The 18,113-nt window shown below is 30.8% G+C and overlaps 1 protein-coding gene across 1 annotated transcript; it reads left to right on the top strand.

Annotated features, from left to right (window-relative positions):
* The first annotated feature begins 1,780 nt into the window (after positions 1-1,780).
* Positions 1,781-9,079, top strand: LOC119689299 (probable serine/threonine-protein kinase DDB_G0277071). The gene is made up of 4 exons (XM_038104100.1): positions 1,781-2,224; positions 5,642-6,022; positions 6,093-6,239; positions 8,633-9,079. Exons 1-4 carry the CDS (start codon positions 1,786-1,788, stop codon positions 8,785-8,787), a joined length of 1,122 nt encoding a protein of 373 aa, XP_037960028.1. The 5' UTR covers positions 1,781-1,785; the 3' UTR covers positions 8,788-9,079.
* The last annotated feature ends 9,034 nt before the right edge of the window (positions 9,080-18,113 follow it).

Genomic DNA, 18,113 nt, shown 5'->3' on the forward strand with positions numbered 1-18,113 from the left:
ATGTGCTGGGAAATAAAATATATTTATATAACTTTGTACAGATTTTTTATGCTTTCTCGTATATTAGAGACACAACCTATGGTTGGCATTTTTGATGACTATAATTTTTTTAAAAAATGTGATAAGCCATCCACCATTCTCCATTATTAGAAAAACTGAAGGATATCTATTGGAAAATGATGAATAAATAGTCACACATCCATCTGTCTGAGTTAACTGAGAATATGCTATTGTTGTGTATAATTAACGTATCCAATTATATTTGGATTCTGCAATTTTTTTTCTCATTTAGTAGAAAGGTTTTCGAAAAGTAGTAAACTACAACAACAAAAATTCTTTTTTATATTATTTTAATTAATTGAATTTTTGGCTGACCATACAGCTGTTTCAAGTATTGCCAAATACCTACTTTCAGTGATCTTAGAAATAATTCTTGTATTTAAATATTCGTAAATAATTTTTTTTTTTTTTGAGATAGCAAGTCCCAGGAATCGAATTCGTGCGCTGACAAATTTGAAGCTCAGAGTTAGCGCTGCTTGACCAACTAATCCAAAGCCGTACTTGACTTTTATGTTCGCACATTTTTCTGGAGTTTTGTTGATTTGCTCTGAAAGTTTTATTAACAAATGAAATCATAAACCAGACGTAGAATAATTGAATTATATTTTTAATTCAATTGTTAATTGTTAAATTTCAATACTATTCTCTTTTCTCATCTAGTTCAATTATAACTAAGCTATGATAGATAAGTGATAAGACTTTATATTATATTGACTTAGTTTCACAAACGCCTTTATAAAAATACAGTTACGAGCAAGCCTTAATTTGTAAGTCCATATAGTTTGGGGATCAAACGTACAGTTATAAACTTTATACTTAGAATATTTAATATATACTTTTTTTATTACAATTATTTTTACATATATTTGTATCTACAAAATAAGAGCACAATGAATTTGTGTTGTTTTTAATTAATAGTAGCTACATATGTGCATATAAATATATCATAAAAATATACTTTTGTTAATTATGCTCTTAAATTACAAAAAAAAAAAATAACCAGATAAATATAATTATTATTTTGGATTAAATACTTAAACAAACATGAAATAGATAGACCAATTACGTTAATAGGGCAAAGGGGCCACCTGTGCATAGTGCGTTACATTAATATATAATATAAAAGCTAAAACAAAAACTATTTTACACTATTATATTTTCTTCAGTGTTTGTTTAAAACAAGTTAAATTATTTATACATTTAAATACATTAAGCCGGTTTTAGTTATTAACTTATACTCTTTCATAGTTTTGCGAAACCCTCACCCTGCCTCATAACAGATCGAAAGACGAAAACCGAATGTATCTTACTAATGTCTCTCAGATTGCAGCTTTTTTGATAAATAAATAAAAACTTTATTGGATTGAATTTATATTTTCACAAAAGCAAAGTTACGATATTTCGCTTCGATAAGAATGTGTTTGGGTCAGTTGCATGGAAGATTTGGCTTGCAATAAAACTGGCCGCTCGAAATTGTTCGCAAACAGAAACTTAGCGGAATTTGGTGCAACAGCGTTGCCTGTGCAGTGCGCGGTTCCAGAGAAAAAAAAAAACATAATAATATTATGAACAGTGCAATATAAAAGATAACAGATATACTCATAATTAAGCTAATTAGCTTAGTTCTTTTTATTTTAAAAATATAAAATTGTGTATTGAAAAGTTTAAATCCTAAATTTTAAATAGTTTAAAAAAAAATTCCAATTTTTAAAACAAAAAAAAAACATGAATATAAAAGCTTTGAACTTGTTCTGTTTAAGTGCTTTATTGCTGCTCACCTTCAATGGAGCTTTCGTTGCATCTGAAGATGCTGCAACTACACTTACTACACTGGCAGATGTCGTCGAGGTGCAAAACTTTAACACAACAGCAACAATAACTACAACAAGCACTACCAACAGTTCTCCAATAACAACATCTACAACAACAACAACCACAGCAACATCAACAACAGCAACACAAACAACAGAGGCAGCAACAACAGAAACGTCAACAAAAGTTGCAACAACCACTCCAACAACTGTAACAATGGCATCTATCTCACCACCTACCATTTCAACAACTATAACAAGTTCAACGACAACTGCACCCACATCGGATGCAATTTCGCTGAGTTCTGAAATAAGTCCTGCATCCACCGAAAGAAGTACTAAATACTTAACAGGTTCGTAATAACACAACCCTTTATCTTCTTCGAAATCTAATAACATGTTTCTTACCTTATTTTTCACAACCGCGAATTTCAAAATTTCGAAAATTTGTAATATTTGTCAAAGTAATTATTTTTTCACAAAAAATTAATCGAGATTGAAATATATAAAGTTAAACTATTATATAGAAATCTGCGAACTCAATATCTCTCTCTTGCTTTCTGCAAAATTTAAATTGCACCATTTTAATATAAATTTGAAGCTCCTTTTGTATAAGTCAGCAATGGATGCAAGATTATTACCTTCAGAAAGTCAGTTATAGATGCCATATTTGTGAAGTGATAGGAGTTACGTGTCTAATATTGTCATTAAGCTTCATTAAAATATGGTTGCATAACCTCACAAGTTATTATGATCTTACGAAAATTACTTGGAACATATGTACCAAATCAATAGTCAAAAGGTTCTTTAAAATAATACTCTTTAAAAACCTTGAATTGGATTTAGTAAAAATGTAAGTTTCTTATTTCAGAATATGGTATACATAGAAAGACATAACCGTCCAATTTTCAGATAATGTTTTAATGAATTTTAAAATCATGCGCCACGCCGATGGAAGCGATTTGTAATAACATATAAGTTTGAAATTAATATTCGACTATTCGAACTCATACGACTCCGGTTTAATGAGAACAGTTCTCGGTTTCGATATTTTGTTTTATTTCTTTAGTGTCTTCAATACCTTTCTTGTAGTTATTAGAATTTCTTCAACAAAAGTGGAGAACAAAGGAGCGAAGCTGATGTGATTTGAAATAAATTAATTTAAATTTAAATAATTTAATTTAAATAATAATTAAATAAATTTATTTGATTTATTTGATTTGTTGCAATGTTAACATAGGTTAGCGAATACATTTCCCCTGGTACTTGTTCATGTCATTAGATTGAAAGATGTTACTCTAGCGTTAATACTAAATAAAATAGTGGTCACAGGCAGAAGTTTTCCAGGGGAAAATCTTGACCAATAGAAATTTAGGTAGATACATATTTAGTGAAATAGGAATAAAAAATTATCATACTTATTATTAATTGCTACTTTCATTTTATATAAAAAAATTCAGAAAATTTGTTTTTTGACCAAAAAACTATTGTAGTTATCTTAAACTATCATCCAAAAATCTCTGATTGGTTCAAAGTGTACTTTACGCTTTTTAAATAAACTCACTTCTTAAAATTCTTGTATTTTGGTAACATTAATTTTAATTTGTGTAAGAGCACTGTAAAAAGCACTGTATATACTTTTTCTTCAGTCTTGAAATTTGTCAACCAATAAAGGTTAAACCATGCAAAAACTACAATCGAACGGCAAGACCTATTAAGATGTCGATTATTTAATTGATCAACGAGTTCATGGCTAACAGCCCAACATGTATACTAAAATCAGGTCATGGTCGTCCAAGGTGAAGTGGTTTAGAATTCTGTAAAAGCACTGCAGCAATGTGATCAGTGAGAAATAATAAGCAAAGAGTGGTGTGGATTAAATAAAATTCCTCTACATATGAAAATGACAAGCAATGATGTCAGATATCTGCAAATCTTGGCTTTAGTCTCGTTTAGAAAACTTGAAACTATTACATGCTTCATAAGCTGCATGATATTTTTGAGAATAATAATTCTCAAATAATTCTTAATAATTATTAATTAATTTGACGTAATTTAAATAATTTTAAATAATTAAAAACAATTTTAATGAAGTATTCATATTTAGAGATTACAATTACAACTTAACATATATACTTTAGAGAATCAAGTATCAATTCGACCTAATCACTGATTTTCAGTTATCATAGCACACTTACAGGGTAATTTTGACAACGATTTTTCAACTCACTACACTCAAAAATCTTACGAAAGATCGTTTGAAAGATCATTCGTATTCTGGCAGCGGTCTTTTGCAAGAATGAAAGCTCTTTTCGGTCTTTCAAAATTTAATGATATATCACTGATTTAATATATGGTATAATTAAAATGATTTAAGAAATTTCTTTTAAAATAATTAAAAAAATTTTATTAATTATATTTTCCCTGTACTTAATGCATTCTAAAAATAAGCGATAATTAATAAGATATTTTTTAAAAATGGAGTACTTGTCTGTTAAACATTGCCTTTCACTCAAAGGGTGGATATGTTGCACAGCGTGTTTTGGATCTCGTACAGAATGTAGCACAGACGTAAGAGCTCTGCACGGGTTTTGAATATTGTTCGAATTCTTTCCACGTCATATTATTCTTAAAAGTTATTATTGACATCTACATCATCATTTAGTTTACTAGAAGTATCCTTTGAAATACTGCCCTTTCTACAAAGTTTTTGCGCTCAATCCTTCTTTCCGTAATTATATTTTTTACCACAATTTTTATTGTTACTCAAATTAATAGTGACATCTAGATCGAATACCAAAACAGCTCAAAAAATTATATTCATTTATTTCCTTTATATTTGATTATTTCTATACATGCAGCTCGCACAATAAGACTCAGCCATTTTCTGACTGAAGATTTCGGTAATCAAAAGATTTGTACACGTTTTGTAGTACAAAATCTAATGGGCGGTCAAAAAGGCGAGAGTTCAGCAGTGCGAAGATATGTTAAAAATGTGGTATAGGGGAACGCTTGTTGTTTTATTTATTGGAGATTAATTAGATCAAAATCAATATAGGAGAAGGCAATTTAGAATTCACCGGTTGAACAGTGTTGTATGGAGTAATGCTGCAGAAAGGGTTTGTTGAAGGAGTGAAAAAGGGTTATACATGATGTTTTAGTTTAAGTTGGTTCAGTATAGATTCTACATCACCTTTTTTGTAATAATATATCTGTATTCTTGATTTCTCCATCGCGTTACTTAGTTCATATGTAATATAAAGGAATGATTAAGATCCACCATATCTGTTGAAAATATGGTATAAAGTTTAGTTAGTTTTTGGCAGTGTATAATCATTCGTAAATGTGTATGAAATCATTTTTAATATTAAAGTTGTTTGCTTATGAATTAATATGGAACAAGAGCATTAGAACGCATTACAAGTTTGTTGTCTAAGTCTTTCGTATTAATGAGTTGAGCTTATTTATTGTCAGTTATCGTAGTTGAAAATCTAATTTAATGGAAAATAAAATGAATAATGCATGTAGCAATAAGTAAGTGATTACAATAAACACTGAAAATATATCATATATCACAAATACATTGCACATATTAATTATTTTATAAGTGGTATTAATAGAGGCTGAGTTCAACAAAAGTCAATTTAAGTTAGAGTATATAATTTGCCATAATGAATGTAAATTGTTCTATAGCAAATTGAATGATTTAAGTTGATTGCTTGCTCATTAATAAAAACAAAATATATAAAAAAAATTCCATTAATTTACAGCGGACGATGTACCAGTCTGCCAACAAAGTAACGCTAACCTGAATGAATGTGTAATGGAATTGTTTCACATAATGATACCGCGTCTCAAAGACGGCAATAAGGAATTAAACATACCGCCAATCGATCCGTTTGCTTTGAATCGTACAACATTTCAATATACCTCGGGTGCAGTTAGTGGACGAATAACCATGCGTAATGCGAAAGTTTTCGGTTTCTCCACAATTCGACAGAAGAGTTTTGATTTGAAAATACGCGATGGTAAGACTAAAGTGCATTTGGTATCTCATGTACCTAGAATCAGCATAATCGGAAATTATAAAGCTGATCTTGCTTTTAATAATGTACGCATCAGACCACGGGGTAGTTTCAATGTGACGCTCTGTAAGTGAAGTTGTGTACTTAGGAGTACAGTATAAAGTTGGCTAAGTATTTGTGTTTTATTTACTTTTAGCTAATGTCACTATCAATCAAAATGCTGAGGGTGTCTTCTATGAGAAAGACAATCATCGTTTTGTGCGACTTACAAAATTTGAGGCTGATCCCAAAATTAACGATATGAAATTTCAAGCTTCTGGGATTTTCCCAGAACCAACATTAAGTAAGTAGAGACACATATAGTTTAGTATTCATATTACTATTATATATAGATAATTATTATATAAAATAGGGTATAATTATATATAATATATATAATTACACACAATGTATAATGCACATATAATAATAAATAATAAATAATAATAATAAATATAATAATAAATAAATACTATAGCTTTGCTAACATAAAGCTGTAGTGGTGTGATGCTTAAACGAAAATGAAAGATAAGGAATAATTGTGATCCTTGAATATTTTCTTCATACATAAGAGATATTTTAAAACCCTTGCACCCAACTTAAAAAACATGTGTACAAATTTTGAACTACACTGCTTTTCTGACAATTTTTTAAGTTTTCAGATATACACCTACAGCGGATATTATCTGTGTATTTGACTATATTTTTTAATTAAATGTGATAAATTTTTGGAATGCTTCCAACTGTTACTGGAAGTTACTGGTATGTACTGTTTTATAGTACCTTATAGATAACAAAATTTAAGCCGGTACAGAGATAGGACAAAGGCAGAGGTTACAAATGTTTTGAGTTATTATCAAAAGTACATGGTCACCTAATCACTGCATTAAAACATTATGTAATCATTATCTAAATATCAGAAAATGAGAGAGAACAGAAGAAATAAGATCAGTTGTGGTATTTTGACGTGGACACACTGAATTGCTGATGGATTAAGTTATACATTAGACCACACCTGATGAATTCCACAGGTTAAAAATAAATATATATGTTGTACCTATGAACAAAAGAGTGAAACAGAGCAGTAAAATCACATAGAATGTGATGAAACATATTATCATCTTCTGAACGAAGACAATATTTTGTCATTAAAGATTAATTAATTGAATTTAGATGGTCCTATAACCGGAGATGATACAAAGTGTGATTAAGACATAATGACAATTTTGAAATTGCGTGTTGTGTACTTTGTTTTTAGAGTCGAAGTTTTTTCGAAGAGATTGGTTGGGCCGCTAGTATGTTTAGGTTTACCTGAGAGCGGTGGACTTATGCACTAAATCACTTTCGAGCTCAAGTTATGGCTTGTTATGATATCACGCATTACAAACTGCTTTCTCAAACACATCACTTCTGCAGTTACCAAAGATATTTCTGTTTCCGGGAACCTTTATTAAGTTATAGCTTGTTATGATATCACGCATTACAAACTGCTTTCACAAACACATCATTTCTGCAGCTACTAAAGATATTTCTGTTTCCGGGAACCGTTATTAGTTGGACTTTGTTAAGTTTAGCCATTTCGTTAAGAGAACACTGGCTTTATCGAAATGTTAAAGATATGGCTCTCGCACTTACTACAGATTTAATTAGCTGTCTGAGACCATAGTGATGGTCATATCAGGAATTATGTTACTATAGACTCATTTTACGGCATATTAAATTTTCATGATTTTCATATGAAAGAAGTCAAGACACAAACAAGACGCAAAACAAGACGCTAAGACTTAATTCATTAGAAAATATGTAATCGGGTTTCGAATCATCGGGGAAGATGTACATAGTGGTAATAAAAACTGTTTTAATTGAAGCCTACCCGCTTCAAGTAGGTTTGCTAGAGGTAAATCCATAATAGAGATTTGAATGTCGTCAATTGAAACAGGAACCGGCAAATATATATGCAGTATAAAAGTGTGTCTTACATCAATGCTGAGCGAACACTATGTCTGATTGCAAATAACGTTGGTTATGATTTTATTAGAAGTGTATTAGAAGTGAGATGGTACGTCAAGCTCAGTTGTATCATTATGTGATATGTTGAATTTTTGTTGTTGAAAAATGGGTACAATTTAAGCTCGTCAGCAAAATTCATTGGTGTTAGAATAGTGCTTTTCAAAAGATTATTTCGGCTCTTTTATGAGCGCACAGCACCTTTTTAATAATTTTGTGTTTGTACTGTGATATTTCCATTGGTTATATAGATATACCATCGACATTTATCTGAAAATGTAGATATATACCATCGAACCATCAATGAAATTAGAAGTTGACTTAGAAAGTACACTCTCGCTTAGGATAATATTGAGTTTAAATTAACAGCGTAGCTATAGTGATGTTGTACCGATTGACAAGGTCTTGACTTAGGAACAATTTTGCATAACTTTATAAATACGGTAATTGAAAAATATCTAATAAGTTTTTTAGTTTTGCTATGATTAGAAGATAACAAGTACATGGCTTTGCTGCTGAATAAGCATTTATCGGTAATATTATATGTAACATATATACGAACTATAAAATCCCCCTATTCAGTTTTTACTTGTTTTTGGTAATATAACAAGCGTTATATTTGAACTAATTTTTATATAATTTGAGTAATGTTTTAGATAACTAATTAACACTTTTTGTTTTATATTTTAGATGAATTGGTTGTAAACGTAATTAATCAGTATTGGCGTCAGATTATGCGTATTATGCTGCCGGAGACACGAAATTACTGGGCACCAATGTTGCTTCAAGTCCTAAACGAAGCACTGACCGTGGTACCTTTCGATGCATACATAAAAGATAATTAAGGTTTAAAGCAATTCATTAAGTTAAGATTATTATTCCTAAATTTATATATAAAACTTTACGAATTTGATCATTTTTGACACCAGAATGCGGTGTATTTGGTTCACAATATAATAATTTTTTTATTTTTATAATAGTATATGTATTTATTGCAGTTCTCATCTAGAACTAAAATATTTGGCGTAGAATCTTTATGATTTTCAAATACTCGCATTACGAATACTTCTTCTAATGTAGTATATATTGTATATAATAGCTCATTTATCTAAGAGTTTTTTAATTGTGCTTTTGTTTAATAATTTATTACTAAATATGTTGTAAATATATGACAAATTGTGCGTATATATTTTTCGTCTCATATAAATGATTTTGTAATTCTTGCAGTACTTGAAATTTATTACAAAAAGAGTGATTTTAAAATGTGTAAAAAACTATTTGTATAATTTATTTAGTTTAGATATATACATATACAAGTGTATGTAATATTGTATATATATAAACTATGAATAGCTTCCAAAAATCAAAAAATGTAAGTGTAAATAACAAAAATTGACCTATAAAATACGTAATTTTAACCTTGAATTATAAATTGTTATAATTTAATTTTAATTTACTAAACAAATGAAAGTGAAAAATTTCATTTTTAAATTTATTTAAAAAGATTCGTAAAAAAGTTAAATTAAAACAAACAAAAATGTTAATACATTAACAACAAAAACCACAAGATTTTAAACTAAACAATAAAAATGCTCATTAAGTTTTTGGTTATGCTACACCCATTATAAGTAAATAACCAAATAAAAGACAGTGGAACAAAATATGTAGAAAGCTTTTAAAAATGTTATACACTAGTAGAATGCAAAACAGATCAAATAAAATAGAATTAAATTTAACGGATAGTGTGATTGAAGCACTGTAATCGTGTTTGATCTTTATTACTGGTATAAACTCTAACTAAATAAAAGATATTCAGCCCTTTAAATAATTGACAAAATGTACTGTTTAATATTTTTTGTAATCAGATGAGGATATACGCGTCTATCGTAGTATTTTTTCGTAGGCCATATCAAACCTGAAAAGTCCCAAAGCCCATGATAGAGTTGTCAAATAACTTTATCAGATCTATCTTTATAGAGATGGTACTATAGACTGTGCTAACCTATTAGCTAATATATCAGTTGCTCCAGCTTTGTTATACTGTAGACAGATACCTCATCGCAGTTGTGAACCAGGTGGAACTGGTGGTTCCTAAGAGTTTAATGATATGAATCATTTTTGAGCTTATTATATGAACTTATTAATATTATGATTCATAATAATATAGAAGAATGGAGCATTAAGGGAAAAAACAAAAATTTTTCATTAAAAATGTAAGAGTTTTGCTAAGCTTCTTACCGTTATATGCGCCTTACACTACTTACCACGGTTGCCACATATGGTGCTTTAGTATCAAAATTGGTAATTTTTTTTTTCGTATGGTACTCTAGTAATCGTTTTTAGGAAATGGTACTTTTTTGAAGTGTCAACTTTAGTGTACATATTATTATGTTATTCAATAAAATTTATTTATTGTTGCAACCGTGCACTATGAAACTAATATAATAATAAATATTGATTTAATAGAAATATCGAGCCTGCAAAAGGTAAAAGAAAATTTCGATCAGAATGGATTTTAAGACCTTAATCATATTATGTAAATAAATATTTTATAAAAAGTCTATGCACTATGTATGGTGAGCAAAAGATAGTCCGATTATTTAAGTAAGAATATGGTTATGGATAAAAAGACTTGTACTGTTCTATATCTTCTGTACATTTTTTATATATTGTATTTTTTTATTAAAAGGCAATAGAAAAAAATTGGACATTTTTTTACAAAAATGGTGTCTTTTTGAACCAATTTTGGTACAGAAAAAAATTTTTAAGTGGCAACCGTGCTACTAACTTAAGATACTTATGGATGTAGTCTAAAGTATGCAGTCACATTTCATATTAGGTCTTAGAGTTGCAATCAGCTGCAACCAGAAAATTAAGTGAAACATGAGAATAGCGAGAGGTAACTAAATAGGAAGTATATGCAATAATGCGTTCGTTTGTGTCTAACTCTCTTAGAGACTGCCGAGACGGGCAACGAAAGCCTCTTATGTTTCATTCAAAAAATTTTATATTTCTTTTTTATGTTCACTCGTTTAAGAAGGTTGTGAGATTGAACACAACAAACACATGAACAACAACAAAAACTTAAGAGCGTTAAGTTGTTATCTAACATTTATTCGCACCGTGTGAAGAGTGTATACGAGTAATATACAACACTACAACATATATAATAGATAACCTTTATACATGTCACTTTTGTTCATTTTTTGGATCGTAAAAATATTTATTAAGCTTTTGTTAGATGTTTATATACACGTAACTGATCTTTTTTAAATTTTAATAATTTTAATAATGATCAACTTAAAAAAAGAATTATAAGTTATGAAATGGATTCTGTTTTAAGTAGAAAACACCCAATTTAAAAAAAAAACATTATATATCACACTTATTTTTTTGAAAGAAAATTTTCATTACATATCCCACTGCTCTTTGACGTGCTGTAGTTAAATGTATCCATACTTATAAGTAAATCTAGACGTATTGCAAAGCTTGAAGCCATAATTTATTTAACGCACGTTTCATCTTAAAAGTTGTTGATTTATGTAGTGACTCATAAAATAGTTAAAATTTATATTTTAAATGCGAAGTGTTGTTTTCATGTTAATAAATACATAATATTCAACTAAGTAAATATTAATTTTATTATACGAGTATACGCGAGTATTGTGCTGTTTACATTAAAATTACTGACAGTACATAGTACATAATTTTTCGTTTATACTATGCTACAATACTATATTACAATACTTTATATTCTTTTTTTTTTTGTAGACTAGTACATAGTACGCCCCTTTCTCTCTTAAAAATAGAGGAGCACCAGAATAAAAATGATTATACAACTTGATGAATTATAATAAGTCCAAACTGCCTACATAAACTATTCAGTACATAAATATATTACTTATCAACAGCCACTATGTTTATTCTTAACAGACAACCGCATAAACGAGTTCCAAATTCCCTTTATATTAAACTTACACACCATAAAATTGCAAGAATTTTTCTTTATAGACAAAATTCATATATAAGTCCATGAGTACTATAATTATAATTAGTGAATTGGTGAATTTAACACATGTTTATTACATATAAAACATTTTCAATTCTCATACACTTTGTAGAAATTTTTTGTGCTCGTAAAAAGCACGATAATGAAGTAATAATGAAGCTATGACCTAGAATTGAAGAGTTCTCTCCTGAAGCATTTACTCTGCTTGACTGATTATACTCCTCTGGCTATAGTAACTATCACAAATTCAACTGATAACATATGTGCAAGAATAAAAATAAACAAATTCTACTAAAACTATTGAAGTTTGTGTATTAAAACTAGTTGACACAAAACCACTCAATGCAAAAGATAGCAAGATTTCTAAGTTATGTTACTTTATAAACAAACTCTGAATATTTACTTATTATTTTTCTCTTCCCTATTACCTAATTCTTTCTGTTCGATATCCTAGTTTTCCTACCTTAGGTATCAACAACCTGGATCACCAGCTGACAAAACTATATTTGATAAAGCATGTTAACGGAAACAAATACGCAAACACATTACCCAGAGAAGGTGCAGAAACACCGATGATGGGGCCGGAATCTTTTTTGTGGGCTAGGACACAGTAAGCTTCTTTCTCTCATAAAAATAAAGAAGAATCGGAATTAAAAGGCTTACTGGGATAATATACTATGATCAACACAATCAAAATCGCTTATTGGCACCTATAACAGTGAAAGATACCAGGATTGTATGAACCTATTAAAAGAAAAACTTAAAATCATCACGGCAATCCTCACTGTAAACTAAAATACCATCTTACGAGACTGGATATACATACGGATGAAAACTGTAGATTTTGTGAAGAGAATGAGGAGTCAGCCACACATGTGCTGTTAAAATGCCCTGCGCTGATGCATATGTGGAATATGCAACTGGTAATGTATATTCTTGCGGAAGAGGCAATAAAACTCTGTAGAGTAGGCTCTATAATACTTTTTATTGACACAACAATATATATATATATATATATATATATATATATATACTAGATAACCCGACAAACGTTGTTTTGCCTTATAAATTATTTCTAGTTTCTAGATAAATTCTAGTGTAGACAAAAAGTAACTTACTTATTATAAGTGTGTAAGTATGTGGTATATGCATGAAATAGGCATGGAGCGCTATGAACGAAAAGGAAAATAAAAATAACAAACGCCAAACAATATTATTTTTAAGTTATTATAGTTTATTTATTAAATTATTAATTTAAAATCAATAGATTTGTATGATACCAAGTTCCCTGGCAACAACTGTTGTATCTTCAAATTTAAATTGTCTTGGATTGACTGTAAATAATAATAATGATAATGGGCCAGTAACATTAACCAACAACAGTCGAAGATAAAAGCACTCAGTGTGTCTTGGATTAACTGTAAATAAGCGTTCGATTTAAATAAATTGAGACATGCATCAACTGGTGAAACTTGCTTGCGGGGCATCCATTTTTTTGTTTGAGCCCATGTGAAATAGCGTGGTACTTGTGAATAGAGTAATGTTCTTGCAAAGGCACCAAAATCATCCGTACTATTACACAATTCAAAAAATGCAGTGAGTGTAGATTTAGGTGGATTTGTACCACGATCAATCACTGTCTCGTTCGTGAAAAATACACGCTGACCGTTTTCAAGATGGACGGCTAACTGAACAGCTGCTGGATCCCGTTCATGAATTAGAAAACCGAAGATACGCCAAGCAGCTTCATTGGAGCTGATGTACCGACCAATTTGGTAGAGCGTAATTTCACCGTTTTTGTTCATTGGAGGAGCATTTACATTAGTATTTTCTACTCTAAACACAGCCATATCACTGCCTTTATGGACATACTTATATATTTGATGCTCTTCACAGAACTGCAAAACTCAACATTTATATGAGCATTGTATGTCTTGCTTAGCAGAGGCGAATACGGCACCACCCGCCATTGTCCCCCATTATCGGGATTTCTTCGACGATATATTGGATATCCGTCGGTATTTGTTATAGTATCATTAGTGAAATCTTTAGAAAAATTTTTAGTACATTTTCCATCTGCCATGCAAGGCGAAGACGAAGAAACGAAGTGGATGTAAATGCTCGATGTACTTGTTGGCGTAGTTACATAAAATATTAAGAAAAAAATTTTTCTTTTTCAAAAATATAAACAAAATTTATGTCAAAAAAATAAAAAATTTTTTGTTAAAGCAATAAAGATATTTTTACTGGGTAGGGACTCCCTAATCACTTTAGCGGTATGAAAAATAGATAGTAGCCGATTCTCAGACCTACTGAATACGCATATAAAATTTGGTAAAAATCGGTAAAGCCGTTTCGGAGGAGTACGGTAACTAACATTTTGACAATGTTAATTTTATATATAAGATATATATATATGTGGGACGCAGATCTGGCAACGCCAGCACACGAGCATAAGGAAGTAAAAAAGAAGAAACAAACGTAGTGTGGCAGTGCAGAAAGAAGACGTGTGAAGTAATGACGTGTGTGCGGAAGAACAAACAGTTTTTTTCATTTATATATATTTTTTTGTAATTTAATTAATTAGTTTTGATTCTAATAAAAAGGAATCCTACAAATTGGTTGCTCAACAGGGATTTGAATTTCCGGCAATTGTGAAATTCAGTCTACACAATGACTTGCTTAAATGACTTCGTAAGCAGCAGCCTGCGCAGTAGCAGCAAAAACATAATAATAGCGTTGCATAAATTTATATACCAAGAAGAAGGTGATAGAAATAATCGAAAGAGATTGAGAGAATTTTCTGGATTCGATTACGACGAAAATGACAAGGCGTATGCAAGCAAATGCGAATATATTAAAAATAATTTGACTGAACGTGATTTGGTTTCAATTTGTATTGTACTAAATATAAGTTATTGTGTTAAAGATGTACAACTGCACATATTTCGAAATCTACGTAAAAATTTTTTGTTGTCCGAAAACGCAAACGACGATGAATGTAATGACGAAGAAGGAGATGAAGAAGTCGATGATGATGATGACGAAGAAGGAGATGAAGAAGTCGATGATGACGTTGACAGTAAACGCACTTTCAGAGGCAATGAACGCGAGTTTAAAAAATCTCGTGACGATAATGGCAATAAAATGTTTGAAGTGGATGATAATAATAAAGCAGCAGCGTACACACGTACAAAATTTTTACAAAGAGAAGCACCAAAATTTGCAATGAACTTTCGCGATATAGAGGACTCAATTAGACCATTTGATGGCACAAATATCATTTCGGTAGAAAGGTGGATTGAAGAATTCGAGGAACAAGCTGCACTGATGTGTTGGGATGGGTTTCAAAAACTAGTGTTTGCAAAAAAATCTCTTAGAGGCATTGCTAAACTTTTTATTTTGAGTGAAAGAGGTTTAAATTCGTGGTGTGCTTTAAAACACGCCCTGTTAAATGAGTTTCGAACAACAACAAATAGCGCACAATTGCATAAGCAACTTAGTGCTCGCAAAATAAAAAAAGATGAAAATGTGTTTGAATATTTTTATCAAATGAAAGATATCGCATCTCGCGGCAATATCGAAGACGAAGCGCTGATTCAGTATATAATAGATGGAATTAGAGACGGTTATGTAAATAAAATGATACTATATGGTGCAAAGAACCTTAATGAATTTAAAGACAAATTAAGATCATATGAAACAATGTGTGAAAAAAGTAAGCAAGTTAACGATTTTAAACAAAGCGAAAAGAAAAGTTTCTCAACAAATAAAACAGAAGTGAAATGCTACAATTGTGGTGAAAAGGGACATTTGTCCATGAATTGCAAAAATAAAAATCGAGGTACTAAATGCTTTAAGTGCAACCAGTACGGACATATTTCTAAAAACTGTGAACAAGCCGAAAACAAAATAAATACGCGCAGTTTACAGCAAAAAAACAATTTAACTACCAAATCCATTTTTATTGGCAATTTACAGTGCGCAGCCCTATTCGATACAGGCAGTAAATTTAATATAATTCGCGAAGACTTATACAACAAGTTGAATAAGCCTATCTTAGAAAAATGTAACGTATGTTTAATTGGTTTCGGTAGTGATCGCAATTCAAATAGGATTAAACCGATTGGACATTTTAAAAACTTAATTAAAATTGACGATAATGAGTTCATATTAGATTTTTATGTCGTTCCAATTCGGTGCATGGACTTACAAGTGATCATTGGCGAAGAACTATGCTTATACGCTGAAATTTTATTTAATCGTGATGGTATAAACGTTCGTAAAATCCTCGACGAAGACGATCCCATAGACGAAGAAGCTAAAATAATGAAAATTGACTTAGTAAATGACAACAAAACGATTGATATCGACAAAACCGCTAGTGAGAATGCGAGACGACAGGTACGTGAAATGATCATAAATTATCAGCCGAATCAATGTAAAACAACACAAGTGGCGATGTACATAGTGCTCAAAGACGAAACACCCATTTATTCTAGGCCGCGTAGATTACCGTTCACGGAGAGGTGCATTGTGGATGAGCAAGTGGAACAGTGGTTGAAAAATGGTGTAATTGAACGATCGGAGTCAGAATTCAGTAGCCCAGTTGTATTGATAAAAAAACGCGACGGTACACCACGCTTGTGTATTGACTTTAGAAGAATTAATAAAGTATTGGTGAAAGACCGTTTTCCGTTGCCACTAATAGAAGACCAACTCGATCGGCTACAAAGTGGTAAGGTGTTCAGTACAATTGACTTAAAGAATGGATTTTTCCATGTGCCCGTGGCAGAATTGTGTCGTAAATACACGTCATTTGTTACACATAATGGACAATATCAATTCTGTAGAGTGCCATTTGGATTGTCGAACTCACCAGGTGTTTTTCAAAGACATATAAACGCGATATTTCGTGAATTAACTAATGAAGGTATAGCTTTACCATACGTTGATGATATCATTATACCCGCAGCAAATGAAGAACAAGCCGTACAAAACCTAAAAGTTGTATTACAGCGGTGTGCAGACTTTGGACTTGAATTGAATTTTAAAAAATGCAAGTTTCTAATGAGAAAAGTGGAATTTCTAGGGCACACAATACAAGATCAAAAAATATCACCGTCAGAAGTTAAGGTTGAAGCTCTACGCAAATACAAATTGCCGCAAACATTAAAACAATTGGAAAGTTTTCTTGGGTTGGCGAGTTATTTTAGAAAATTCATACCTAAATTCTCGCTAATTGCCAAGCCTTTAACAGATTTAAGGAAACAAAATGTGAAATTTGAAATAAAAGATGAACAGATTACTGCATTTAATACGTTGAAGACCATCTTAAGCGAAAAACCGGTACTAAACATTTTTAATCAAAAATCTGAAACGGAAGTGCATACAGATGCTTCGATAGAAGGATATGGAGCCGTTTTATTGCAAAAATCACCAGACGACGAACAATGGCATCCTGTGTATTATATGAGTAAAAAAACCACTGACGCACAAAGAAAATATACAAGTTACGAACTAGAAATATTGGCTGTTATTGAAGCTTTCAAAAAGTTTAGAGTATACATTCTTGGTATGCATTTTAAGCTCGTTACTGATTGTAACGCATTTGCGATGACATTGGGAAAGAAAGACTTGTGCACGAGAGTAGCCCGTTGGATATTGTTCTTAGAGGAGTACGATTACGAAGTTCAGCATCGTGTTGGTTCGCGAATGAAGCATGTTGATGCTTTAAGCCGCTACGCCGTTATGTGCATAGATGAAGATAATATTCTTTCTAAAATACGGAGAGCACAGATGCAAGACGAAAACCTGAAAACGATATCGGATATTCTACAAGAAAAATCTTCATACAACGATTATTTTAAGAAAGGAGAGTTGTTGTATAAGCTGAGAAATGACCAAGAACTTATTGTTGTACCTAAGAGTATGCAGCGTGAAATAATTAGACATGCACATGAAAAGGGACATTTTGCCGTAAAAAAAACAAGTGAACTACTCCGAAATGACTATTTTATACCTCAATTGGAAGAAAAAATACAAAAACACATTATGAATTGTATTCCATGTATCGTTGTGAATCGGAAGCAGGGTAAGCAAGAAGGCGAACTACACTCATTGATTAAAGAAAGTATACCATTACACACGTACCATGTTGAT

The sequence above is a fragment of the Teleopsis dalmanni genome, chromosome X, assembly GCF_002237135.1.
Source record: "Teleopsis dalmanni isolate 2A chromosome X, ASM223713v2, whole genome shotgun sequence".
Taxonomy (NCBI): Eukaryota; Metazoa; Arthropoda; class Insecta; order Diptera; family Diopsidae; genus Teleopsis; species Teleopsis dalmanni.

Bases quoted from the DNA above. Each gene is read 5' to 3' on its own strand.
- LOC119689299 (XM_038104100.1), top strand. From the start codon at position 1,786: ATGAATATAAAAGCTTTGAACTTGTTCTGTTTAAGTGCTTTATTGCTG. The intron at 2,225-5,641 runs GTTCGTAATAAC...ATTAATTTACAG, and splicing joins AAGTACTAAATACTTAACAG to CGGACGATGTACCAGTCTGC. The intron at 6,240-8,632 runs GTAAGTAGAGAC...TTTATATTTTAG, and splicing joins TTTCCCAGAACCAACATTAA to ATGAATTGGTTGTAAACGTA.